Here is a 27,836-nt window from a genome sequence, read left to right as displayed (position 1 = left end):
CTCCACAGACAGCGTAGTGGATCCACTTGGCCAGCAGAACCTGACAAGGTTGAGGAACGTAACTCTCCACAGACAGCTGAACCTGACAAGGTTGAGGAGCGTAACTCTCCACAGACAGCGTAGTGAGTCCACTTGGCCAGCTGTACCTGACAAGGTTGAGGAACGTAACTCTCCACAGACAGCTGAACCTGACAAGGTTGAGGAGCGTAAGTCTCCGCAGACAGCTTAGTGAGTCCACTTGGCCAGTTGTACCTGACAAGGTTGAGGAACGTAACTCTCCACAGACAGCTGAAGCTGACAAGGTTGAGGAACGTAACTCTCCACAGAAAGCGTAGTGAGTCCACTTGGCCAGCTGAACCTGACAAGGTTGAGGAACGTAACTCTCCACAGACAGCGTAGTGAGTCCACTTGGCCAGCTGTACCTGACAAGGTTGAGGAACGTAGCTCTCCGCAGACAGCGTAGTGAGTCCACTTGGCCAGCTGTACCTGACAAGGCTGAGGAACGTAACTCTGCACAGACAGCGTAGTGAGTCCACTTGGCCAGCTGTACCTGAGAAGGTTGAGGAACCTAACTCTCCACAGACAGTGTAGTGAGTCCACTTGGCCAGTTGTACCTGACAAGGTTGAGGAACGTAACTCTCCACAGACAGCTGAAGCTGACAAGGTTGAGGAACGTAACTCTCCACAGACAGCGTAGTGAGTCCACTTGGCCAGCTGAACCTGACAAGGTTGAGGAACGTAACTCTCCACAGACAGCTGAACCTGACAAGGTTGAGGAACCTAACTCTCCACAGACAGTGTAGTGAGTCCACTTGGCCAGTTGTACCTGACAAGGTTGAGGAACGTAACTCTCCACAGACAGCTGAAGCTGACAAGGTTGAGGAACGTAACTCTCCACAGACAGCGTAGTGAGTCCACTTGGCCAGCTGAACCTGACAAGGTTGAGGAACGTAACTCTCCACAGACAGCGTAGTGAGTCCACTTGGCCAGCTGTACCTGACAAGGTTGAGGAACGTAGCTCTCCGCAGACAGCGTAGTGAGTCCACTTGGCCAGCTGTACCTGACAAGGCTGAGGAACGTAACTCTGCACAGACAGCGTAGTGAGTCCACTTGGCCAGCTGTACCTGAGAAGGTTGAGGAACCTAACTCTCCACAGACAGTGTAGTGAGTCCACTTGGCCAGCTGTACCTGACAAGGTTGAGAAACGTAACTCTCCACAGACAGCTGAACCTGACAAGGTTGAGGAACGTAACTCTCCTCAGACAGCGTAGCGAGTCCACTTGGCCAGCTGTACCTGACAAGGTTGAGGAACGTAACTCTCCACAGACAGCTGAACCTGACAAGGTTGAGGAACGTAACTCTCCACAGACAGCGTAGTGAGTCAATTTGGCCAGCTGAACCTGACAAGGTTGAGAAACGTAACTCTCCACAGACAGCGTAGTGAGTCAACTTGGCCAGCTGAACCTGACAAGGTTGAGGAACGTAACTCTCCACAGACAGCGTATGGAGTCAACTTGGCCAGCTGAACCTGACAAGGTTGAGAAACGTAACTCTGCACGGACAGCGTAGTGAGTCCACTTGGCCAGCTGAACCTGACAAGGCTGAGGAGCGTAACTCTCCACAGACAGCGTAGTGAGTCCACTTGGCCAGCTGTACCTGACAAGGTTGAGGAACGTAACTCTCCACAGACAGCGTAGTGAGTCCACTTGGCCAGCTGTACCTGACAAGGTTGAGGAACGTAACTCTCCACAGACAGCTGAACCTGACAAGGTTGAGGAACGTAACTCTCCACAGACAGCGTAGTGAGTCAATTTGGCCAGCTGAACCTGACAAGGTTGAGAAACGTAACTCTCCTCAGACAGCGTAGTGAGTCAACTTGGCCAGCTGAACCTGACAAGGTTGAGGAACGTAACTCTCCACAGACAGCGTATGGAGTCAACTAGGCCAGCTGAACCTGACAAGGTTGAGAAACGTAACTCTGCACGGACAGCGTAGTGAGTCAACTTGGCCAGCTGAACCTGACAAGGCTGAGGAACGTAACTCTCCACAGACAGCGTTGTGAGTCCACTTGGCCAGCTGTACCTGACAAGGTTGAGAAACGTAACTCTCCACAGACAGCTGAACCTGACAAGGTTGAGGAACGTAACTCTCCACAGACAGCGTAGTGAGTCCACTTTGCCAGCTGTACCTGACAAGGCTGAGGAACTTAACTCTCCACAGACAGCGTAGTGAGTCCACTTGGCAAGCTGTACCTGACAAGGTTGAGGAACGTAACTCTCCACAGACAGCGTAGTGAGTCCACTTGGCCAGCTGTACCTGAGAAGGCTGAGGAACTTAACTCTCCACAGACAGCGTAGTGAGTTCACTTGGCCAGCTGAACCTGACATGGCTGAGGAACGTAACTCTCCTCAGACAGCGTAGTGAGTCCACTTTGCCAGCTGTACCTGACAAGGTTGAGGAACATAACTCTCCACAGACAGCGTAGTGAGTCAACATGGCCAGCTTAACCTGACAAGGTTGAGTAACGTAACTCTCCACAGACAGCTGAACCTGACAAGGTTGAGGAACGTAACTCTCCAAAGACAGCGTAGTGAGTCCACTTTGCCAGCTGTACCTGACAAGGTTGAGGAACGTAACTCTCCACAGACAGTGTAGTGAGTCAATTTGGCCAGCTGAACCTGACAAGGTTGAGAAACGTAACTCTCCACAGACAGCGTAGTGAGTCAACTTGGCCAGCTGAACCTGACAAGGCTGAGGAACCTAACTCTCCACAGACAGCGTAGTAAGTCCACTTGGCCAGCTTAACCTGACAAGGTTGAGAAACGTAACTCTCCACAGACAGCTGAACCTGACAAGGTTGAGGAACGTAACTCTCCACAGACAGCGTAGTGAGTCCACTTGGCCAGCTGAACCTGACAAGACTGAGGAACGTAACTCTCCGCAGACAGCGTAGTGAGTCCACTTGGCCAGCTGTACCTGACAAGGTTGAGGAACGTAACTCTCCTCAGACAGCGTAGTGAGTCCACTTGGCCAGCTGTACCTGACAAGGTTGAGGAACGTAACTCTCCACAGACAGCGTAGTGAGTCCACTTGGCCAGCTGTACCTGACAAGGTTGAGGAACGTAACTCTCCACAGACAGCTGAACCTGACAACGTTGAGGAGCGTAACTCTCCACAGACAGCTGAACCTGACAAGGTTGAGGAACGTAACTCTCCACAGACAGCGTAGTGAGTCCACTTGGCCAGCTGTACCTGACAAGGTTGAGGAACGTAACTCTCCACAGACAGCGTAGTGAGTCCACTTGGCCAGCTGTACCTGACAAGGCTGAGGAACGTAACTCTCCTCAGACAGCGTAGTGAGTTCACTTGGCCAGCTGAACCTGACAAGGCTGAGGAACGTAACTCTCCACAGACAGCATAGTGAGTCCACTTTGCCAGCTGTACCTGACAAGGTTGAGGAACGTAACTCTCCACAGACAGCGTAGTGAGTCAATTTGGCCAGCTGAACCTGACAAGGTTGAGAAACGTAACTCTCCACAGACAGCGTAGTGAGTCAACTTGGCCAGCTGAACCTGACAAGGCTGAGGAACGTAACTCTCCACAGACAGCGTAGTGAGTCCACTTGGCCAGCTTAACCTGACAAGGCTGAGGAACGTAACTCTTCGCAGACAGCGTAGTGAGTCCACTTGGCCAGCTGTACCTGACAAGGTTGAGAAACGTAACTCTCCTGGTCAAAACAACTATGTAATGAGATCACTATCAAAATAGCAAAACAGATTCTAGGAGTACCAAAAAAGTCGAGTAATATTGGATGCCTCAGTGAATTAGGAATGTACCCTCTTACTTTACAAATATATATGTCCATGTTTAGATATTACCAGCGCCTGAGAGGCTTGGAAGGTGACAGGCTCTTATTCGATGCATACCAGGAGGATATTCTCTTGGCCTCACAAAAAATATCCTGGACATCCTCGATCAAATATATGATGGCACACCTACTTCCCAAATCCAACAGTGAAAATGCCCCTTGCTCAAAATTCTATGAAGCTCTTCAAACAAAATTTAGAAATATATTTCTCATTGAAAGTGACCAAGTAAACACTGATAACTCCCACAAACTTAGGCATCTAGGACTTATTAAAGATAAATTTGAACTTAAGAAGTATGTTTCAGCTGTAAAATGTAAAGATCATAGATTAGCTTTAACCAAATTAAGACTCAGTTGCCATAATCTGGAGATTGAAAGAGGCCGATACACTAACACGCCTGTCGACCAGAGAATATGTAAATTATGTAACCTAAATAAGATAGAAGATGAGAAACACTTCCTTTTGTACTGTCCAAATTATCAGAACGAAAGGCAGATACTTCTTCGAACACTAGACCTCCAAACCTGCAAAAATGATAATAATATCTAGCAAATATCCTGAACCCCTGTCCTGAAAGTGCAAAATATGTTTCACAAACTATCTCCGACATGTTTATTAAAAGAACCTCTCTTATAGACAACATCAAGATATGACCTTATGACTATTATTATGTCTTATCTGTACAGTATCAGCATCATTAAAGTACACGCTACCAGCCACCTCATGATATATATATATATAAATGTTTATACACTATGAATGAAATAATATGTAATATTTATATATATAATGTACATTATGTATATATACCTCTCATGTTGATAGTTATATTTATTCCATATGTAGTTAGTTTGTACCCTGCCCTACGAGGGTGTTCCGTACAATAAAAATTCTTGATTCTTCTTGATTCTTGATTCCTCAGACAGCGTAGTGAGTCCACTTGGCCAGCTGTACCTGACAAGGTTGAGAAACGTAACTCTCCACAGACAGCGTAGTGGATCCACTTGGCCAGCTGAACCTGACAAGGTTGAGGAACGTAACTCTCCACAGACAGCATAGTGAGTCAACTTGGCCAGCTGAACCTGACAACGTTGAGGAACGTAACTCTCCTCAGACAGTGTAGTGAGTCAACTTGGCTAGCTGAACCTGACAACGTTGAGGAGCGTAACTCTCCACAGACAGCTGAACCTGACAAGGTTGAGGAACGTAACTCTCCACAGACAGCGTAGTGAGTCCGCTTGGCCAGCTGTACCTGACAACGTTGAGGAACGTAACTCTCCACAGACAGCTGAACCTGACAAGGTTGAGGAACGTAACTCTCCACAGACAGCGTAGTAAGTCCACTTGGCCAGCTTAACCTGACAAGGTTGAGAAACGTAACTCTCCACAGACAGCTGAACCTGACAAGGTTGAGGAACGTAACTCTCCACAGACAGCTGAACCTGACAAGGTTGAGGAACGTAACTCTCCACAGACAGCGTAGTGAGTCCACTTGGCCAGCTGAACCTGACAAGGCTGAGGAACGTAACTCTCCGCAGACAGCGTAGTGAGTCCACTTGGCCAGCTGTACCTGACAAGGTTGAGGAACGTAACTCTCCACAGACAGCTGAACCTGACAAGGTTGAGGAACGTAACTCTCCACAGACAGCGTAGTGAGTCCACTTGGCCAGCTGAACCTGACAAGGCTGAGGAACGTAACTCTCCGCAGACAGCGTAGTGAGTCCACTTGGCCAGCTGTATCTGACAAGGTTGAGGAACGTAACTCTCCTCAGACAGCGTAGTGGGTCCACTTGGCCAGCTGTACCTAACAAGGTTGAGGAACGTAACTCTCCACAGACAGCGTAGTGAGTCCACTTGGACAGCTGTACCTGACAAGGCTGAGGAACGTAACTCTCCAAAGACAGCTCAGTGAGTCAACTTGGCCAGCTGAACCTGACAACGTTGAGGAGCGTAACTCTCCACAGACAGCTGAACCTGACAAGGTTGAGGAACGTAACTCTCCACAGACAGCTGAACCTGACAAGGTTTAGGAACGTAACTCTCCACAGACAGCGTAGTGAGTCCACTTGGCCAGCTGAACCTTACAAGGTTGAGGAACGTAACTCTCCAAAGACAGCATAGTGAGTCCACTTGGCCAGCTGTACCTGACAAGGTTGAGGAACGTAACTCTCCACAGACAGCGTAGTGAGTCCACTTGGCCAGCTGAACCTTACAAGGTTGAGGAACGTAACTCTCCACAGACAGCGTAGTGAGTCCACTTGGCCAGCTGTACCTGACAAGGTTGAGGAACGTAACTCTCCACAGACAGTGTAGTGAGTCCACTTGGCCAGCTGTACCTGACAAGGTTGAGGAACCTAACTCTCCACAGACAGCGTAGTAAGTCCACTTGGCCAGCTTAACCTGACAAGGTTGAGAAACGTAACTCTCCACAGACAGCTGAACCTGACAAGGTTGAGGAACGTAACTCTCCACAGACAGCGTAGTGAGTCCACTTGGCCAGCTGAACCTGACAAGGCTGAGGAATGTAACTCTCCGCAGACAGCGTAGTGAGTCCACTTGGCCAGCTGTATCTGACAAGGTTGAGGAACGTAACTCTCCTCAGACAGCGTAGTGAGTCCACTTGGCCAGCTGTACCTGACAAGGTTGAGGAACGTAACTCTCCACAGACAGCGTAGTGAGTCCACTTGGCCAGCTGTACCTGACAAGGCTGAGGAACGTAACTCTCCAAAGACAGCTCAGTGAGTCAACTTGGCCAGCTGAACCTGACAACGTTGAGGAGCTTAACTCTCCACAGACAGCTGAACCTGACAACGTTGAGGAACGTAACTCTCCACAGACAGCTGAACCTGACAAGGTTTAGGAACGTAACTCTCCACAGACAGCGTAGTGAGTCCACTTGGCCAGCTGAACCTTACAAGGTTGAGGAACGTAACTCTCCAAAGACAGCGTAGTGAGTCCACTTGGCCAGCTGTACCTGACAAGGTTGAGGAACGTAACTCTCCACAGACAGCGTAGTGAGTCAACTTGGCCAGCTGAACCTGACAAGGTTGAGAAACGTAACTCTCCACAGACAGCGTAGTGAGTCAACTTGGCCAGCTGAACCTGACAAGGCTGAGGAACGTAACTCTCCACAGACAGCGTAGTGAGTCCACTTGGCGAGCTGTACCTGACAAGGTTGAGGAACGTAACTCTCCACAGACATCGTAGTAAGTCCACTTGGCCAGCTTAACCTGACAAGGTTGAGAAACGTAACTCTCCACAGACAGCTGAACCTGACAAGGCTGAGGAACGTAACTCTTCGCAGACAGCGTAGTGAGTCCACTTGGCCAGCTGTACCTGACAAGGTTGAGGAACGTAACTCTCCTCAGACAGCGTAGTGAGTCCACTTGGCCAGCTGTACCTGACAAGGTTGAGAAACGGAACTCTCCACAGACAGCGTAGTGGATCCACTTGGCCAGCAGAACCTGACAAGGTTGAGGAACGTAACTCTCCACAGACAGCTGAACCTGACAAGGTTGAGGAGCGTAACTCTCCACAGACAGCGTAGTGAGTCAACTTGGCCAGCTGTACCTGACAAGGTTGAGGAACGTAACTCTCCACAGACAGCTGAACCTGACAAGGTTGAGGAACGTAACTCTCCACAGACAGCGTAGTGAGTCCACTTGGCCAGCTGAACCTGACAAGGCTGAGGAACGTAACTCTCCGCAGACAGCGTAGTGAGTCCACTTGGCCAGCTGTATCTGACAAGGTTGAGGAACGTAACTCTCCTCAGACAGCGTAGTGAGTCCACTTGGCCAGCTGTACCTGACAAGGTTGAGGAACGTAACTCTCCACAGACAGCGTAGTGAGTCCACTTGGCCAGCTGTACCTGACAAGGCTGAGGAACGTAACTCTCCAAAGACAGCTCAGTGAGTCAACTTGGCCAGCTGAACCTGACAACGTTGAGGAGCTTAACTCTCCACAGACAGCTGAACCTGACAAGGTTGAGGAACGTAACTCTCCACAGACAGCTGAACCTGACAAGGTTTAGGAACGTAACTCTCCACAGACAGCGTAGTGAGTCCACTTGGCCAGCTGAACCTTACAAGGTTGAGGAACGTAACTCTCCAAAGACAGCGTAGTGAGTCCACTTGGCCAGCTGTACCTGACAAGGTTGAGGAACGTAACTCTCCACAGACAGCGTAGTGAGTCAACTTGGCCAGCTGAACCTGACAAGGTTGAGAAACGTAACTCTCCACAGACAGCGTAGTGAGTCAACTTGGCCAGCTGAACCTGACAAGGCTGAGGAACGTAACTCTCCACAGACAGCGTAGTGAGTCCACTTGGCCAGCTGTACCTGACAAGGTTGAGGAACGTAACTCTCCACAGTCAGCGTAGTAAGTCCACTTGGCCAGCTGTACCTGACAAGGTTGAGAAACGGAACTCTCCACAGACAGCGTAGTGGATCCACTTGGCCAGCTTAACCTGACAAGGTTGAGAAACGTAACTCTCCACAGACAGCTGAACCTGACAAGGCTGAGGAACGTAACTCTTCGCAGACAGCGTAGTGAGTCCACTTGGCCAGCTGTACCTGACAAGGTTGAGGAACGTAACTCTCCTCAGACAGCGTAGTGAGTCCACTTGGCCAGCTGTACCTGACAAGGTTGAGAAACGGAACTCTCCACAGACAGCGTAGTGGATCCACTTGGCCAGCAGAACCTGACAAGGTTGAGGAACGTAACTCTCCACAGACAGCTGAACCTGACAAGGTTGAGGAGCGTAACTCTCCACAGACAGCGTAGTGAGTCCACTTGGCCAGCTGTACCTGACAAGGTTGAGGAACGTAACTCTCCACAGACAGCTGAACCTGACAAGGTTGAGGAGCGTAAGTCTCCGCAGACAGCTTAGTGAGTCCACTTGGCCAGTTGTACCTGACAAGGTTGAGGAACGTAACTCTCCACAGACAGCTGAAGCTGACAAGGTTGAGGAACGTAACTCTCCACAGAAAGCGTAGTGAGTCCACTTGGCCAGCTGAACCTGACAAGGTTGAGGAACGTAACTCTCCACAGACAGCGTAGTGAGTCCACTTGGCCAGCTGTACCTGACAAGGTTGAGGAACGTAGCTCTCCGCAGACAGCGTAGTGAGTCCACTTGGCCAGCTGTACCTGACAAGGCTGAGGAACGTAACTCTGCACAGACAGCGTAGTGAGTCCACTTGGCCAGCTGTACCTGAGAAGGTTGAGGAACCTAACTCTCCACAGACAGTGTAGTGAGTCCACTTGGCCAGTTGTACCTGACAAGGTTGAGGAACGTAACTCTCCACAGACAGCTGAAGCTGACAAGGTTGAGGAACGTAACTCTCCACAGACAGCGTAGTGAGTCCACTTGGCCAGCTGAACCTGACAAGGTTGAGGAACGTAACTCTCCACAGACAGCTGAACCTGACAAGGTTGAGGAACCTAACTCTCCACAGACAGTGTAGTGAGTCCACTTGGCCAGTTGTACCTGACAAGGTTGAGGAACGTAACTCTCCACAGACAGCTGAAGCTGACAAGGTTGAGGAACGTAACTCTCCACAGACAGCGTAGTGAGTCCACTTGGCCAGCTGAACCTGACAAGGTTGAGGAACGTAACTCTCCACAGACAGCGTAGTGAGTCCACTTGGCCAGCTGTACCTGACAAGGTTGAGGAACGTAGCTCTCCGCAGACAGCGTAGTGAGTCCACTTGGCCAGCTGTACCTGACAAGGCTGAGGAACGTAACTCTGCACAGACAGCGTAGTGAGTCCACTTGGCCAGCTGTACCTGAGAAGGTTGAGGAACCTAACTCTCCACAGACAGTGTAGTGAGTCCACTTGGCCAGCTGTACCTGACAAGGTTGAGAAACGTAACTCTCCACAGACAGCTGAACCTGACAAGGTTGAGGAACGTAACTCTCCTCAGACAGCGTAGCGAGTCCACTTGGCCAGCTGTACCTGACAAGGTTGAGGAACGTAACTCTCCACAGACAGCTGAACCTGACAAGGTTGAGGAACGTAACTCTCCACAGACAGCGTAGTGAGTCAATTTGGCCAGCTGAACCTGACAAGGTTGAGAAACGTAACTCTCCACAGACAGCGTAGTGAGTCAACTTGGCCAGCTGAACCTGACAAGGTTGAGGAACGTAACTCTCCACAGACAGCGTATGGAGTCAACTTGGCCAGCTGAACCTGACAAGGTTGAGAAACGTAACTCTGCACGGACAGCGTAGTGAGTCCACTTGGCCAGCTGAACCTGACAAGGCTGAGGAGCGTAACTCTCCACAGACAGCGTAGTGAGTCCACTTGGCCAGCTGTACCTGACAAGGTTGAGGAACGTAACTCTCCACAGACAGCGTAGTGAGTCCACTTGGCCAGCTGTACCTGACAAGGTTGAGGAACGTAACTCTCCACAGACAGCTGAACCTGACAAGGTTGAGGAACGTAACTCTCCACAGACAGCGTAGTGAGTCAATTTGGCCAGCTGAACCTGACAAGGTTGAGAAACGTAACTCTCCACAGACAGCGTAGTGAGTCAACTTGGCCAGCTGAACCTGACAAGGTTGAGGAACGTAACTCTCCACAGACAGCGTATGGAGTCAACTAGGCCAGCTGAACCTGACAAGGTTGAGAAACGTAACTCTGCACGGACAGCGTAGTGAGTCAACTTGGCCAGCTGAACCTGACAAGGCTGAGGAACGTAACTCTCCACAGACAGCGTTGTGAGTCCACTTGGCCAGCTGTACCTGACAAGGTTGAGAAACGTAACTCTCCACAGACAGCTGAACCTGACAAGGTTGAGGAACGTAACTCTCCACAGACAGCGTAGTGAGTCCACTTTGCCAGCTGTACCTGACAAGGCTGAGGAACTTAACTCTCCACAGACAGCGTAGTGAGTCCACTTGGCAAGCTGTACCTGACAAGGTTGAGGAACGTAACTCTCCACAGACAGCGTAGTGAGTCCACTTGGCCAGCTGTACCTGAGAAGGCTGAGGAACTTAACTCTCCACAGACAGCGTAGTGAGTTCACTTGGCCAGCTGAACCTGACATGGCTGAGGAACGTAACTCTCCTCAGACAGCGTAGTGAGTCCACTTTGCCAGCTGTACCTGACAAGGTTGAGGAACATAACTCTCCACAGACAGCGTAGTGAGTCAACATGGCCAGCTTAACCTGACAAGGTTGAGTAACGTAACTCTCCACAGACAGCTGAACCTGACAAGGTTGAGGAACGTAACTCTCCAAAGACAGCGTAGTGAGTCCACTTTGCCAGCTGTACCTGACAAGGTTGAGGAACGTAACTCTCCACAGACAGTGTAGTGAGTCAATTTGGCCAGCTGAACCTGACAAGGTTGAGAAACGTAACTCTCCACAGACAGCGTAGTGAGTCAACTTGGCCAGCTGAACCTGACAAGGCTGAGGAACCTAACTCTCCACAGACAGCGTAGTAAGTCCACTTGGCCAGCTTAACCTGACAAGGTTGAGAAACGTAACTCTCCACAGACAGCTGAACCTGACAAGGTTGAGGAACGTAACTCTCCACAGACAGCGTAGTGAGTCCACTTGGCCAGCTGAACCTGACAAGACTGAGGAACGTAACTCTCCGCAGACAGCGTAGTGAGTCCACTTGGCCAGCTGTACCTGACAAGGTTGAGGAACGTAACTCTCCTCAGACAGCGTAGTGAGTCCACTTGGCCAGCTGTACCTGACAAGGTTGAGGAACGTAACTCTCCACAGACAGCGTAGTGAGTCCACTTGGCCAGCTGTACCTGACAAGGTTGAGGAACGTAACTCTCCACAGACAGCTGAACCTGACAACGTTGAGGAGCGTAACTCTCCACAGACAGCTGAACCTGACAAGGTTGAGGAACGTAACTCTCCACAGACAGCGTAGTGAGTCCACTTGGCCAGCTGTACCTGACAAGGTTGAGGAACGTAACTCTCCACAGACAGCGTAGTGAGTCCACTTGGCCAGCTGTACCTGACAAGGCTGAGGAACGTAACTCTCCTCAGACAGCGTAGTGAGTTCACTTGGCCAGCTGAACCTGACAAGGCTGAGGAACGTAACTCTCCACAGACAGCATAGTGAGTCCACTTTGCCAGCTGTACCTGACAAGGTTGAGGAACGTAACTCTCCACAGACAGCGTAGTGAGTCAATTTGGCCAGCTGAACCTGACAAGGTTGAGAAACGTAACTCTCCACAGACAGCGTAGTGAGTCAACTTGGCCAGCTGAACCTGACAAGGCTGAGGAACGTAACTCTCCACAGACAGCGTAGTGAGTCCACTTGGCCAGCTTAACCTGACAAGGCTGAGGAACGTAACTCTTCGCAGACAGCGTAGTGAGTCCACTTGGCCAGCTGTACCTGACAAGGTTGAGAAACGTAACTCTCCTGGTCAAAACAACTATGTAATGAGATCACTATCAAAATAGCAAAACAGATTCTAGGAGTACCAAAAAAGTCGAGTAATATTGGATGCCTCAGTGAATTAGGAATGTACCCTCTTACTTTACAAATATATATGTCCATGTTTAGATATTACCAGCGCCTGAGAGGCTTGGAAGGTGACAGGCTCTTATTCGATGCATACCAGGAGGATATTCTCTTGGCCTCACAAAAAATATCCTGGACATCCTCGATCAAATATATGATGGCACACCTACTTCCCAAATCCAACAGTGAAAATGCCCCTTGCTCAAAATTCTATGAAGCTCTTCAAACAAAATTTAGAAATATATTTCTCATTGAAAGTGACCAAGTAAACACTGATAACTCCCACAAACTTAGGCATCTAGGACTTATTAAAGATAAATTTGAACTTAAGAAGTATGTTTCAGCTGTAAAATGTAAAGATCATAGATTAGCTTTAACCAAATTAAGACTCAGTTGCCATAATCTGGAGATTGAAAGAGGCCGATACACTAACACGCCTGTCGACCAGAGAATATGTAAATTATGTAACCTAAATAAGATAGAAGATGAGAAACACTTCCTTTTGTACTGTCCAAATTATCAGAACGAAAGGCAGATACTTCTTCGAACACTAGACCTCCAAACCTGCAAAAATGATAATAATATCCTAGCAAATATCCTGAACCCCTGTCCTGAAAGTGCAAAATATGTTTCACAAACTATCTCCGACATGTTTATTAAAAGAACCTCTCTTATAGACAACATCAAGATATGACCTTATGACTATTATTATGTCTTATCTGTACAGTATCAGCATCATTAAAGTACACGCTACCAGCCACCTCATGATATATATATATATAAATGTTTATACACTATGAATGAAATAATATGTAATATTTATATATATAATGTACATTATGTATATATACCTCTCATGTTGATAGTTATATTTATTCCATATGTAGTTAGTTTGTACCCTGCCCTACGAGGGTGTTCCGTACAATAAAAATTCTTGATTCTTCTTGATTCTTGATTCCTCAGACAGCGTAGTGAGTCCACTTGGCCAGCTGTACCTGACAAGGTTGAGAAACGTAACTCTCCACAGACAGCGTAGTGGATCCACTTGGCCAGCTGAACCTGACAAGGTTGAGGAACGTAACTCTCCACAGACAGCATAGTGAGTCAACTTGGCCAGCTGAACCTGACAACGTTGAGGAACGTAACTCTCCTCAGACAGCGTAGTGAGTCAACTTGGCTAGCTGAACCTGACAACGTTGAGGAGCGTAACTCTCCACAGACAGCTGAACCTGACAAGGTTGAGGAACGTAACTCTCCACAGACAGCGTAGTGAGTCCGCTTGGCCAGCTGTACCTGACAACGTTGAGGAACGTAACTCTCCACAGACAGCTGAACCTGACAAGGTTGAGGAACGTAACTCTCCACAGACAGCGTAGTAAGTCCACTTGGCCAGCTTAACCTGACAAGGTTGAGAAACGTAACTCTCCACAGACAGCTGAACCTGACAAGGTTGAGGAACGTAACTCTCCACAGACAGCGTAGTGAGTCCACTTGGCCAGCTGAACCTGACAAGGCTGAGGAACGTAACTCTCCGCAGACAGCGTAGTGAGTCCACTTGGCCAGCTGTACCTGACAAGGTTGAGGAACGTAACTCTCCTCAGACAGCGTAGTGAGTCCACTTGGCCAGCTGTACCTGACAAGGTTGAGGAACGTAACTCTCCACAGACAGCGTAGTGAGTCCACTTGGCCAGCTGTACCTGACAAGGTTGAGGAACGTACCTCTCCAAAGACAGCTTAGTGAGTCAACTTGGCCAGCTGTACCTGACAAGGTTGAGGAACGTAACTCTCCACAGACAGCTGAACCTGACAAGGTTGAGGAACGTAACTCTCCACAGACAGCTGAACCTGACAAGGTTGAGGAACGTAACTCTCCACAGACAGCGTAGTGAGTCCACTTGGCCAGCTGTACCTGACAAGGTTGAGGAACGTAACTCTCCACAGACAGCGTAGTAAGTCCACTTGGCCAGCTTAACCTGACAAGGTTGAGAAACATAACTCTCAACAGACAGCTGAACCTGACAAGGTTGAGGAACGTAACTCTCCACAGACAGCGTAGTGAGTCCACTTGGCCAGCTGTACCTGACAAGGTTGAGGAACGTAACTCTCCACAGACAGCGTAGTGAGTCCACTTGGCCAGCTTAACCTGACAAGGTTGAGGAACGTAACTCTCCACAGACAGCGTAGTGAGTCCACTTGGCCAGCTGTACCTGACAAGGTTGAGGAACGTAACTCTCCACAGACAGCGTAGTGAGTCCACTTGGCCAGCTGTACCTGACAAGGTTGAGGAACGTAACTCTCCTCAGACAGCTTAGTGAGTCAACTTGGCCAGCTGAACCTGACAACGTTGAGGAGCGTAACTCTCCACAGACAGCTGAACCTGACAAGGTTGAGGAACGTAACTCTCCAGAGACAGCTGAACCTGACAAGGTTTAGGAACTTAACTCTCCACAGACAGCGTAGTGAGTCCACTTGGCCAGGTGAACCTGACAAGGTTGAGGAACGTAACTCTCCACAGACAGCGTAGTGAGTCCACTTGGCCAGCTGTACCTGACAAGGTTGAGGAACGTAACTCTCCGAAGACAGCTTAGTGAGTCAACTTGGCCAGCTGAACCTGACAAGGTTGAGGAGCTTAACTCTCCACAGACAGCTGAACCTGACAAGGTTGAGGAACGTAACTCTCCACAGACAGCGTAGTGAGTCCACTTGGCGAGCTGTACCTGGCAAGGTTGAGGAATGTTACTCTCCACAGACAGCGTAGTGAGTCCACTTGGCCAGCTGAACCTGACAACGTTGAGGAGCGTAACTCTCCACAGACAGCTGAACCTGACAAGGTTGAGGAACGTAACTCTCCACAGACAGCGTAGTTAGTCCACTTGGCGAGCTGTACCTGGCAAGGCTGAGGAACGTAACTCTCCACAGACAGCGTAGTGAGTCCACTTGGCCAGCTGAACCTGACAAGGTTGAGGAACGTAACTCTCCACAGACAGCGTAGTGAGACCACTTGGCCAGCTGAACCTGATACATGGTGGAGTATTCATCATGTATCAAAGGGGAATAATATATATATTTGTGTTTCTGGTTACCAAACCGAGCTTAATCACGATGAAAATGTGTACAGCTTATGGCTATTTCTGACATAGTTTACAAGACTATACACACGGTAATCTTTATCTCAACATGTCCAATGCCCAGTAGAACAGGAAATGCATTTGAAATGGTGTGTGTGTGTGTGTTTGTGTGTGTGTGTGTGTTTGTGTTTGTGTGTGTGTGTGCGTGTGCGTGTGCATGTGCGTGTGCGTGTTGTCCTAAGTACATGAACACAGCACATGAGTGTTGTACCTGGGGTTGGGTATGCCTTCGGCAACACATGGCATCTCCACAGTTTCCCCGGCTTTGAAGAACACATCATATCTTGGCTGAATGTAGACTCCTGGTGGCCGTGTTACTGAAACAAATAAACATGTTTCCATGTCAACTGATATATCTTCTTCAGTCAATTACACTAAGAATACCCACTAATCACGCTAAAGTGGTGCATAACTTGATGATGCGATTCCGCTATATTTTCACATTACACTTTAGTGAGTCCACTTTATGACAAAAACTTATAGCGTCAGCATATTTTCAGCATGTTCATATTTGTAGGATAAATAGATGCTCCATGCCATAGAAAGGCTGCATATAGTCGGCAGCCACTCACTAACAATGAGAACATCAGCACCCTGAAAGGCTCCACAATTAGCGTAAGTCAAATGTTTAATGCATTTTCTACTTTGACATGCACATGATCAGTGATGAAATATGTAGTATATGATAGTTAACCTTCAATATATTCAAATTCAGAGATATTTTCAAATAAGATTATGTATACTTTCAGTTTTACCAAGAATCATCAATCTCGCACATACCTGCAAGACTTATGACAGTATGTCGAGAGTCATCATCGGGGGGTGTCTTTAATTATTTCACAAAGTTGTAGACAAACATACACAAGATGGAATTCGTAGACTTTGCTGAAATCACATTACCTGTATTAAAAGAACCATTCATTCTGGAACATGTGAGTTCTCCCAAAATATATTTTTTCAAGGGTAAAAAGGGGTGTTCATGTTTTTACAATTTCTCTTCCACAAACCAGTTAACATGGCTAACTTAAATCTAGCATGTACTAGTAGCTATTGCCTCAAATTAACATTTTCAGACTAGACTATGTTACTCGAATTGTTGAACCATGTCAACCATTCACAGTTTTCGTGAATATAGATCTGGAATGTCAACCATAAGACTTGCAACATCCCGAGTCTCACCTGCCAGTATTCCGGTGCAGCACAGCATGCATGCCAGCAGCACAACTCTCCTCATTGTTACTTGTGACAAGGTCGCTGGAAGGTAATCAGAAACATACACCATCGTGAATATGGTGAGATGATGACAGGGCTTTGGATATTTAGAGATGATGACAATGCTTTGGAAATGGTTAGATGATGACAAGTCAGTGGGTATCCTGAGATGACGACAAGGCTTTGGATATGGTGAGATGATGACAATGCTTTGGATATGGTTAGATGATGACAAGTCAATGGGTATCCTGAGATGATGACAAGGCTTTGGATATGGTGAGATGATCACAATGCTTTGGATATGGTTAGATGATGACAAGTCAATGGGTATCCTGAGATGATGACAAGGCTTTGGATATGGTGAGATGATGACAAGTCAGTGGGTATCCTGAGATGATAACTAGGCAGAGGGCATGGTTAAACAATGACAAGGTCGTGGGCATGGTAACATGATGACATGGCAATAGGCATGGTGTGATAAAGACATGGCAGTGGGCATAGTGAAATGATGACTGGCCAGAAGCATGGTGAGATGATGACATGGCAGAGGGCATGGTGAGATGATGACATGGCAGTGGGCATAGTGAGATGATGACATGGCATAGGCATGGTGAGATGATGACATGGCAGAGGCATCGTGAGATGATGACATGGCAGAGGCATGGTGAGATGATGACATGGCAGTTGGCATAGTGAGATGATGACATGGCAGAGGGCATGGTGAGATGATGACATGGCAGTGGGCATAGTGAGATGATGACATGGCAGAGGGCATAGTGAGATGATGACATGGCAGAGGCATGGTGAGATGATGACATGGCAGAGGCATGGTGAGATGATGACATGGCAGAGGGCATGGTAAGATGATGACAAGGCAGTTGGCATGCTGAGATAATGATGTGGCAGTGAGCATAGTGAGATAATGACATGGCAGTGAGCATAGTAAGATAATGACATGGCAGTGGGAATAGTGAGATGATGACATGGCATAGGCATGGTGAGATGATGACATGGCAGAGGCATGGTGAGATAATGACATGGCAGAGGCATGGTGAGATGATGACATAGCAGTTGGCATAGTGAGATGATGACATGTCAGAGGGCATGGTGAGATGATGACATGGCAGTGGGCATGGTGAGATGATGACATGGCAGTGGGCATAGTGAGATGATGACATGGCAGAGGGCATAGTGAGATGAGGACATGGCAAAGGTATGATGAGATGATGACATGGCAGAGGCATGGTGAGATGATGACATGGCAGAGGGCATGGTAAGATGATGACAAGACAGTTGGCATGGTGAGATAATGATGTGGCAGTGAGCATAGTGAGATAATGACATGGCAGTGAGCATAGTAAGATAATGACATGGCAGTGGGCAAAGTGAATTGATGACTTGACAGAGGCATGGTGAGATGATGACATGGCAGAGGGCATGGTGAGATGATGACATGGCAGTGGGCATAGTGAGATGATGACATAGCATAGAGCATGGTGAGATGATGACATGGCAGAGGGCATGGTGAGATAATGACATGGCAGAGGCATGGTGAGATGATGACATGGCAGAGGCATAGTGAGATGATGACATGGCAGAGGGCATGGTAAGATGATGACATCGCAGTTGGCATGGTGAGATAATGACGTGGCAGTGTGCATAGTGAGATAATGACATGGCAGAGGGCGTGGTGAGATGATGACAAGGCAGAGGATATGGTAAGATGATGACAAGGCACTGGGCATGGTGAGATAATGACATGGCAGTGAGCATAGTAAGATGATGACATGGCAGAGGCATAGTGAGATGATGACATGGCAGAGGCATGGTGAGATGATGGCATGGCAGAGGGCATAGTGAGATGATGACATGGCAGAGGCATGGTGAGATGATGACATGGCAGAGGCATGGTGAGATGATGGCATGGCAGAGGGCATAGTGAGATGATGACATGGCAGAGGCATGTTGAGATGATGACATGGCAGTGGGCATGGTGAGATGATGACATGGCATAGGCATGGTGAGATGATGACATGGCAGAGGGCATGGTCAGATGATGACATGACAGTGGGCATAGTGAGATGTTGACACGGCAGAGGGCATAGTAAGATGATGACATGGCAGTGGGCATGGTGAGATGATGAGAAGGCAGTGGGCATAATGAGATGATGACATGGCAGAGGGCATGGTAAGATGATGACACGACAGTGGGCATGGTGAGATGATGACATGGCAGAGGGCATGGTAAGATGGTGTCATGGCAGAGGGCATGGTGAGATGATGACATGGCAGTGGGCATAGTGAGATGATGACATGGCAGAGGGCATGTTGAGATGATGACATGGCAGAGGGCATGGTAAGATGGTGTCATGGCAGAGGGCATGGTGAGATGATGACATGGCAGTGGGCATAGTGAGATGATGACATGGCAGAGGGCGTGGTGAGATGATGACATGGCAGTGAACATGATGAGATGACGGCAGTGCAGAGGGCATGGTGAAATGATGACATAGCAGTGGGCACAGTGAGATGAAGACATGGCAGAGGGCATGGTAAGATGATGACACGACAGTGGGCATGGTGAGATGGTGATGTGGCAGTGGGCATGGGGAGATAATGACAAGGCAGTGGGCATGGTGAGATGATGACAAGGCCGCGGGCGGCATCGTAAGATGATGACATGACAGAGGGGATGGTAAGATGATAGAAAAGCAGTGGGCACGGTGAGATAATGACATGGCAGTGAGCATAGTGCGATGGTTACATGGCAGAGGGCATGGTGAGATGATGACATGGCAGTGAACATGGAGAGATGACGGCAGGGCAGAGGGCATGATGTGATGTTGATCAGGCCGTGGACATGGTGAGATGATATCTAAGCAGTGGAAATGTCAAGGCCGCGGGCGGAATGGTAAGATGATGACACGACAGAGGGGATGGTAAGATGACAGACAAGCAGCGGCCATGGTGAGATGATGACAGTGCAGGGGGCACGGTGAGATGATGACTTGGCAGTGGGCATGGTGAGATGATGACATGGCAGTGAACATGGAGAGATGACGGCAGGGCAGAGGGCATGATGTGATGTTGACAAGGCCGTGGACATGGTGAGATGATATCTAAGCAGTGGACATGTCAAGGCCGCGGGCGGAATGGTAAGATGATGACACGACAGAGGGGATGGTAAGATGACAGAAAAGCAGCGGCCATGGTGAGATGATGACATTGCAGGGGGCACGGTGAGATGATGACTTGGCAGTGAACATGGAGAGATGACGGCAGGGCAGAGGGCATGATGTGATGTTGACAAGGCCGTGGACATGGTGAGATGATATCTAAGCAGTGGACATGTCAAGGCCGCGGGCGGAATGGTAAGATGATGACACGACAGGGGGGATGGTAAGATGACAGAAAAGCAGCGGCCATGGTGAGATGATGACATTGCAGGGGGCACGGTGAGATGATGACTTGGCAGTGGGCATGGTGAGATGATGACAAGGCAGAGGGCATGGTGAGATGATGACAAGGCAGTGGGCAAGGTAAGATGATGACATGTTAGTGGGCATGTTGAGATGATGACATGGCAGTGGGCATGTTAAGATGATGACAGGGCAGAGGGCATGGTGAGATGATGGCATGGCAGAGGGCATGGTGAGATGGTGACAGGTCAGAGGGCATGTGAGATGGTGACAAGACTTTGGGCATGGTCAGATGATGAACAGGCTGTGGGCACAGTGAGATGACGACAAGGCTGTGGGCACATTGAGATGATGACAAGGCTTTGGGCACACTGAACTGATGATGAGGCTGTGGGCACATTGAGGCGATGATGAGGATGTGGGCACAGTGAGATGATGATGAGGCTGTTGGCACAGTGATGATGATGAGGCTGTGGGCACATTGAGGCGATGATGAGGATGTGGGCACAGTGAGATGATGATGAGGCTGTGGGCACAGTGAGATGATGATGAGGATGTGGGCACAGTGAGATGATGATGAGGCTGTGGGCAAAATGAGGCGATGATGAGGCTGTGGGCACAGTGAGATGATGATGAGGATGTGGGCACAGTGAGATGATGATGAGGATGTGGGCACAGTGAGATGATGATGAGGATGTGGGCACAGTGAGATGATGATGAGGCTGTGGGCAAAGTGAGGCGATGATGAGGCTGTGGGCACAGTGAGATGATGATGAGGCTGTGGGCACATTGAGCTGATGAGGCTGTGGGCACATTGAGCTGATGATGAGGCTGTGGGCACAGTGAGCTGATGATGAGGATGTGGGCACAGTGAAATGATGATGAGGCTGTGGGCACATTGATGCGATGATGAGGATGTAGGCGCACTGAGCTGATGATGAGGCTGTGGGCACAGTGAGATGATGATGAGGATGTGGGCACAGTGAGATGATGATGAGGCTGTGGGCACAGTGAGATGATGATGAGGATGTGGGCACAGTGAGATGATGATGAGGCGGTGGGCACAGTGAGATGATGATGAGGATGTGGGCACAGTGAGATGATGATGAGGCGGTGGGCACAGTGAGATGATGATGAGGATGTGGGCACAGTGAGATGATGATGAGGCTGTGGGCACAGTGAGCTGATGATGAGGCGGTGGGCACAGTGAGATGACGACAAGGCTGTGTACACACTGAAATGATGATGAGGCTGTGGGCACAGTGAACTGATGATGAGGATGTGGGCACAGTCAGCTGATGATGATGATGATTATTATTGCGGGCACAGTCAGGTGATGATGAGTCTGTGGGCACAGCCAGGTGATGATGATGATTGTGATCAGTCAGGTGATGATGATGATTGTGGGCACAGTGAACTTATGATGAGGCTGTGGGCACAGTGAGATGACGACAAGGGTGTTGGCACACTGAAATGATGATGAGGCTGTTGGCACAGTGAACTGATGATGATGATGATTGTGATCACAGTCAGGTGATGATGAGGCTGTGGGCACAACCAGGTAGGGCTGGGACGATTCACCGATACATCGATGTATCACGATACATTACAGTTCGATACGACTATCGATTCGTGGGTCTATGTATCGATACAAAACGATACACAGCTGATATACTACGAGTAACAAAACGTATTTGCCGCTGTTTACATCGTCCGTTTTGTTCCAACGCAGTCAGTAAAGAAAATCAAGCGATGATACAAGGACAAATATGATTGGTTGATTTTTCGTAGTACGACCAATCAAATGACTCGTATTAGTTTCAGTCTTCTAACATGGCGACTGGCTTTCCGGCCAAGAAGCATCGAGTCCCCAGACACCGTAGGCCGGTTTACCGGCCAAGTCGTAGTCACGTCAAAATAGTATATATTTTTATGGACCTACCTGTAATATCATTCATTTATTAAATCTATCACATTTCATAATGTGTGAAATACATATTCCAATTCAATTTATCATTTTTTATCGATAAATTAAAAAAATATTCACTAATATTCCCGCGATGTTATTGAAATACGGGTCCACGTCGAACATGTCAAAGAGCAAAATAAAGACGTTTTAAACAAATCTTTAAATATATTATACAAAGTAATAAATGATATCAACAAAAATATATTACATCTAAGTTATTATTTCCATCTTTTCGTGCTATCGCGTGTAATGTAAGTCAAATGACATCTCGGCTTTCATCGCCTTGAATTCTCGGCTCGGACACAATGTTTAATGCAAAAATATAAGCATGAAAAATCTTTGTCACAGCTCGTAACCAAGCACGATACGTTCACAAAGTTCCATATTTTTAATATATATCGTGATTTCCTGCTTAAAACGTTCAGAATAGCACGATTTAACAAAACATCTTTCGCCAACTTCTGAAATCAAACACGAGCTTGGTATCACAGCTGTAATTTGATTGACTGCCTTAGGTCACGTGCTCAAAATTGTCAAATCACGAAACTTGTAGCAGATTTCGACAAGAAAGCGTCATTAGAAACCAATTTTAATCCAACGAAATCGCTTGTTATAACTACGGAAAAAAACAGTCGATGTTACGAGAATGTAGATGAAAGAATAAGCTTTCCAGCGATGTGTCATATGCCATTCTTCGAAGAACGTTTTATTCATACGAAGCCTCGAAAACGGGGGTATTTCTTCATGTTACTGAGCGGACAGCCGCTGTTATCGGGAAATGGGTGATGACAGAAACTATTCATAATCCTTTTTTTAAAATGATTTTCCAATTACGTAAACAATGAAAATAAAACAGAAATAGGTAAGTGGATTTTATTAATTCTTATATTTGCCGAAAATCGTCAAGTTTTCCCTTCCTTGGTCCTTAATCTGGATGTTAACAACGTGTTAGCTTACATTTTTTATTTACAACCAACTTAATTAAGTTGTAAATGCATGATTTTAAATAATGTGAAAAACATAACTTTCATATTTATAAACCATAGGATCAGACCTTTCAAATGGTGTATAACATGTAGTGGCAAATATATTTTACAAGCAGATATTTTCTTTGATAAATGTTGGCTTCATCTATCACACAAGAGTCTCTGGGAACTTGGTGTCCCAGCAGTAAACACTTCTGGTTGACTGGTGTTGAAAGAGTTAATGTTCAGACATTAGTTAAACATGTCTGACTTTGTTATTTACTAATTAGTGTGATGTTTGTACTGTTATCATACTGCATTATGCCACTAGCGGCTGTGATGGTGTATAACATATTAGAGTAATCTCCCTTGGCGACCTAGCCGTCGGGACCCCCTGTTTTACCAGATGTACCACCCGTGTATGTATGGCAATAAATACAAGATGGAACAAAGAATGTCGTTCTCCATTATTTATTCGTCGGAGGCAGCAACAGCCTAGGGCTAGTTCAAGTGCTACAAATCATTCCCAAAGCGTGAGAATATTACATGGTGTCAGAGTCATGGATCTTTCCGGAATCCCCACCCCATCTATGGACTGGGAAGCATCAAACCTGCCTGATGCGTGGCGGCGTTTTAAACAGCACGTGCAACTGATATTCGACGGACCGTTGGTGGAAAAGTCGGAAGAATCGAAGTGCTCATACCTCCTACTTTGGGTGGGAGAAAAATGTAGAGATGTTTACAATACATGGACAGGCATTTCTGATGATGACAAAAAGTTACTTCAAACTTACTACACTCGCTACGCAGCATACGTCCAGCCAAAGTTGAATCCTGTTTTCGCAAGGTACAAATTCAATAACGAAGTTCAGGGGTCATCTCACTTTGATCAGTTTGTGACTAGATTAAAGCTGCTAGCTACAGATTGTGCATTTAATACATCTGATGAAATGGTGAGGGACCGCATAGTGTTCGGCACAACATCTACTAAACTTCGTGCAAAATTGATAAATGAAGGGGAGAAATTGACACTCGAGAAAGCAATTCAAATGGGACAAAGTTTGGAATACTCTCAGGAACAGTTGAAAACAATGGCCAACCCTGAGGTACATACAGTTTCAGCCAGTGATAATTCCCATTGACACAAAAAGTATCATTACTCCCGACAGAAATCACAACCTGTAAAACCCCACAACACACCAAATAGAAGATCATCAAACAGTGATGACAAAACACATAGTCAGTGTAGAAACTGTGGTAGATCACATTCTAAGCGTGAACCGTGTCCTGCCAAAGGTAGAAAATGTGACAATTGTGCAAAGTGGAATCATTTCAAGATTGTGTGTCGCTCAGTGAAAGTCAATGAGGTTGTGACAGATGAACGCTTTGATTCAGGGGACTCAGACTTTCTCATAGACTTAATTGATAGCGTGGATACATCTAGTGATGTTGACAGTGTCCACTCCAAAACTGAGGATACTAACCAGGCTTTTGTTACTGTGAAGGTAGGAATTAAGGGCATACCAGTGGAATTCAAATTAGATACAGGGTCTCAGGTAAATATCATACCAGCTGGATTATTCCCCAAAATTGGCACTACAACTGTACTCAGTAAACCGCCCAAACAGTTGATGGCGTATGGCGGTACACATCTTCAAACTCACGGTACATGTAGCTTACCTTGTCAGATTGATGATCGTGAATTCACAGCTGAGTATTACGTTGTAGAGACGGAATCAAACCCTGTACTCAGTCTCAAAACATGCCTTGAATTGGAGCTTATCCAACTTACCTGTGCGGTTGATACTTGTGGATCGAGTGAGAAATCTGGAAAACCTCTTGAGAAGAGCACCATTCTTGCAGAATATGCCGATGTGTTTGAGGGCATTGGGCTCTTTCCAGGTGAATGTACGATACACATCGATCCGAGTGCTATCCCTGTAGTTCACCCACCACGAAAAGTTCCAGTCGCACTTCGTGAAAGACTCAAAGACGAACTTGATCGGATGGAAAAGTCAAACATTATCACAAAGGTTGATGAACCAACTGAATGGGTCAACTCTTTAGTAATCGTTGAAAAGCCACACTCAAAGAAACTGCGCATATGCTTGGATCCATTGGACCTGAATCGTGCTATACAGCGTCCACACTACCCAATGAAAACACTTGAAGACATCCTTCCAAGCCTCTCTTAGGCTCGTTATTTCACTAAACTCGATGCTCGATCTGGATATTGGGCCATCAGACTGGCTGAGGAATCTTCATTTCTTACAACGTTCAACACCCCGTATGGACGTTACAGATTTCTTAGACTACCCTTTGGGATACGTTCAGCACAAGATGAATTTCAGCGAAGGATTGACGAGTGCTATGAGGGACTAGATGGCGTTGCAGCCATAGTTGATGACGTTCTGGTGTATGGAAGTACTCCCGAGGAGCATGATCACAACCTGCGGAACATGCTTTCCAGCTCCCGTGACAAAGGTATTAAGCTTAACGAAGAGAAGCTTGAAGTTGGTGTCACAGAGATCCAATACTTTGGACACATCTTGAGTGCTGAAGGCCTCAGACCGGACCCAGCTAAGGTCTCTGCTATATGCTCAATGAATCCACCACGTGACCGCTCTGAATTGGAAACAATTCTTGGAATGGTTAATTATTTAGCCAAGTTTGCTCCTAATCTGTCCGAGATCACCAGCCCTCTGCGACAGCTCCTTCCCAAAGACGTTGAGTTTGTGTGGGATCATCCTCAGTCCACAGCGTTTCAGAGAATCAAGGATATCATCACACAGACACCTGGGCAAGTTCTTGCCTACTACGACCCAGACAAGGATCTAACACTCCAAGTTGATGCATCCAAGTATGGTCTTGGTGCCGCTCTCTTACAGGATGGGAAGCCTGTCACTTATGCATCTAAGTCTTTGACCACCACGGAGGTCAATTATGCACAGATCGAAAAGGAAATGTTTGCTATCCTGTTCGGCTGTAAGCGTTTCCACCAGTATGTTTATGGTCGGCATGTGAAAGTCGAGTCCGATCATAAACCTCTCATCTCTATCATGAAGAAGCCTCTTGCTGTCGCCCCTGCTCGGTTACAGCGTATGATGTTGCAGCTACAAAAGTATGACCTCACAGTTGAACACAGACCTGGGAAGGAAATAGTAGTAGCTGATACACTTTCACGCAAGTCAGTGCCTGATACCTACCCGCACCTTTCAGAAGGTATGGACGCGCATGTCCATATGATAGTATCAAATGTTCCTGTCAGTGAGAAGAGGATGGAGGATATTAGACGAGCCACAGAAGCTGACCCTCAGTTCTCCTTGCTCCAACAAACTATCATAGATGGTTGGCCTGAACATAGGAAGCTATGCCCAGGGACAATACTTGAATTCTGGAACTTCAGGGACCAACTTGCCTTCATGGATGGCATCATATTCAAGGGCCAGAAAATTGTCATACCCAAGTCCCTGAGGACAAGTATGCTTGACAAAATTCACACTGGACACATAGGAGTTGAAAAGTGTCTCCGACGTGCTCGTGACATTTTGTTTTGGCCCAAAATGTCGAATGATATCACAAGTCTTGTACTCAACTGTTCTGTGTGCCTAGAGAGAAGAAACTCTAACCCCAAGGAACCCCTCATATCACATGACATTCCCAGTCGTCCTTGGCAGACCGTGGCCACAGATCTCTTCTTATGGGACACCCATGATTTTGTGGTCGTTGTCGACTATTATAGCAGGTACTTTGAAGTTTGCAAATTACCCAGCACCAAAAGCACCACTGTTATCAATGCTCTCAAAGATGTATTTGCGAGACATGGGATACCGGATAAGGTGATATCTGACAATGGCCCCCAGTACTCCTCACAAGATTTTGCTCAGTTTGCAGAAAAATGGGACTTTGTGCATGAGACATCAAGCCCTCGTTACCCACAGTCAAATGGTCTTGCCGAGAAAACTGTCCAAACAATCAAGCGCATTTTTTCCAAGGCGAAGACAGATGGCAGAGATCCACACATTGGTATTCTAGAGTACCGTACTACCCCAATGGAGGCAAATCTATCACCCTCTCAGCTACTCATGGGTCGACGATTACGATCCACATTACCTTGTACCCAACATCAACTTTTGCCTGGATCTGTTGATCATTCTCAGTACCAGAAAGTACTACAAGCAAGTCGGAGGAAACAAAAGCACTACTACGATACTGCTGCCAAGCCCCTGTTGCCCCTTAAAACAGGAGAAGCAATTCGTGTACGACAACACAATAACTTGTGGACACCTGCAGTAGTCACAAAGCAGCACAATTCCAGGTCTTACACTGTTCGCACTGGCGATGGAGCGGAATATCGTCGCAACCGACGTCACCTACTAAAGACACGTGAAAAGCATGACATACCTGAAATGAACATTGATGTCACAAGTAGTGAGTTACCACGTGTTCCACAGACTGACAGAGCCGTTACCTGTACTCGTGATACAGCTGAGGTCAAACCCTCTGATGACCCTGTAACATCACCGATCCCATCACGAACACACAGTCCCCAGAAAGTTATTGACAATGCCAATAATCAATATATCACTCGTTCGGGTCGGATTGTCAAACCCAAGGTTATTGCCTCAGTGTAGTTTTTACCAGTTTTAGCTCAAGATGATTGTAAGACTATACAACAGTCAACCACAGTAAGTTTGTATCAGTGTCATTCTGATAGGCTATGTAGGCCACTTCACAATATTAGTTAGAATTTACAGTCAAGAATTGACAACCTTTGATTTATTAGT

At 47.3% G+C, this 27,836-nt stretch overlaps 1 protein-coding gene across 3 annotated transcripts in view; it reads right to left on the bottom strand.

Annotated features, from left to right (window-relative positions):
* Window positions 1-27,836, bottom strand: part of LOC124118545 (neuroglian-like) — a 104,449-nt gene that overhangs the window by 51,808 nt on the left and 24,805 nt on the right. For all 3 annotated transcript variants that reach the window (XR_007222725.1, XM_048401540.1, XM_048401541.1), the window contains exons 2-3: window positions 16,664-16,738; window positions 15,696-15,801 (exon numbers count right to left, since the gene is read on the bottom strand). Coding sequence is in view for 2 of the 3 variants with exons in the window: in XM_048401540.1 (XP_048257497.1) it covers window positions 15,696-15,801; window positions 16,664-16,718 (161 nt within the window). In the remaining variant the exon portion in view is untranslated. The remainder of the gene's footprint in view (window positions 1-15,695; window positions 15,802-16,663; window positions 16,739-27,836) is intronic.

The sequence above is a fragment of the Haliotis rufescens genome, unplaced genomic scaffold (assembly GCF_023055435.1).
Source record: "Haliotis rufescens isolate VD_foot unplaced genomic scaffold, xgHalRufe1.0.p SCAF_22, whole genome shotgun sequence".
Classification (NCBI taxonomy): domain Eukaryota; kingdom Metazoa; phylum Mollusca; class Gastropoda; order Lepetellida; family Haliotidae; genus Haliotis; species Haliotis rufescens.
This window is presented reverse-complemented; position numbering and strand designations above follow the sequence as displayed.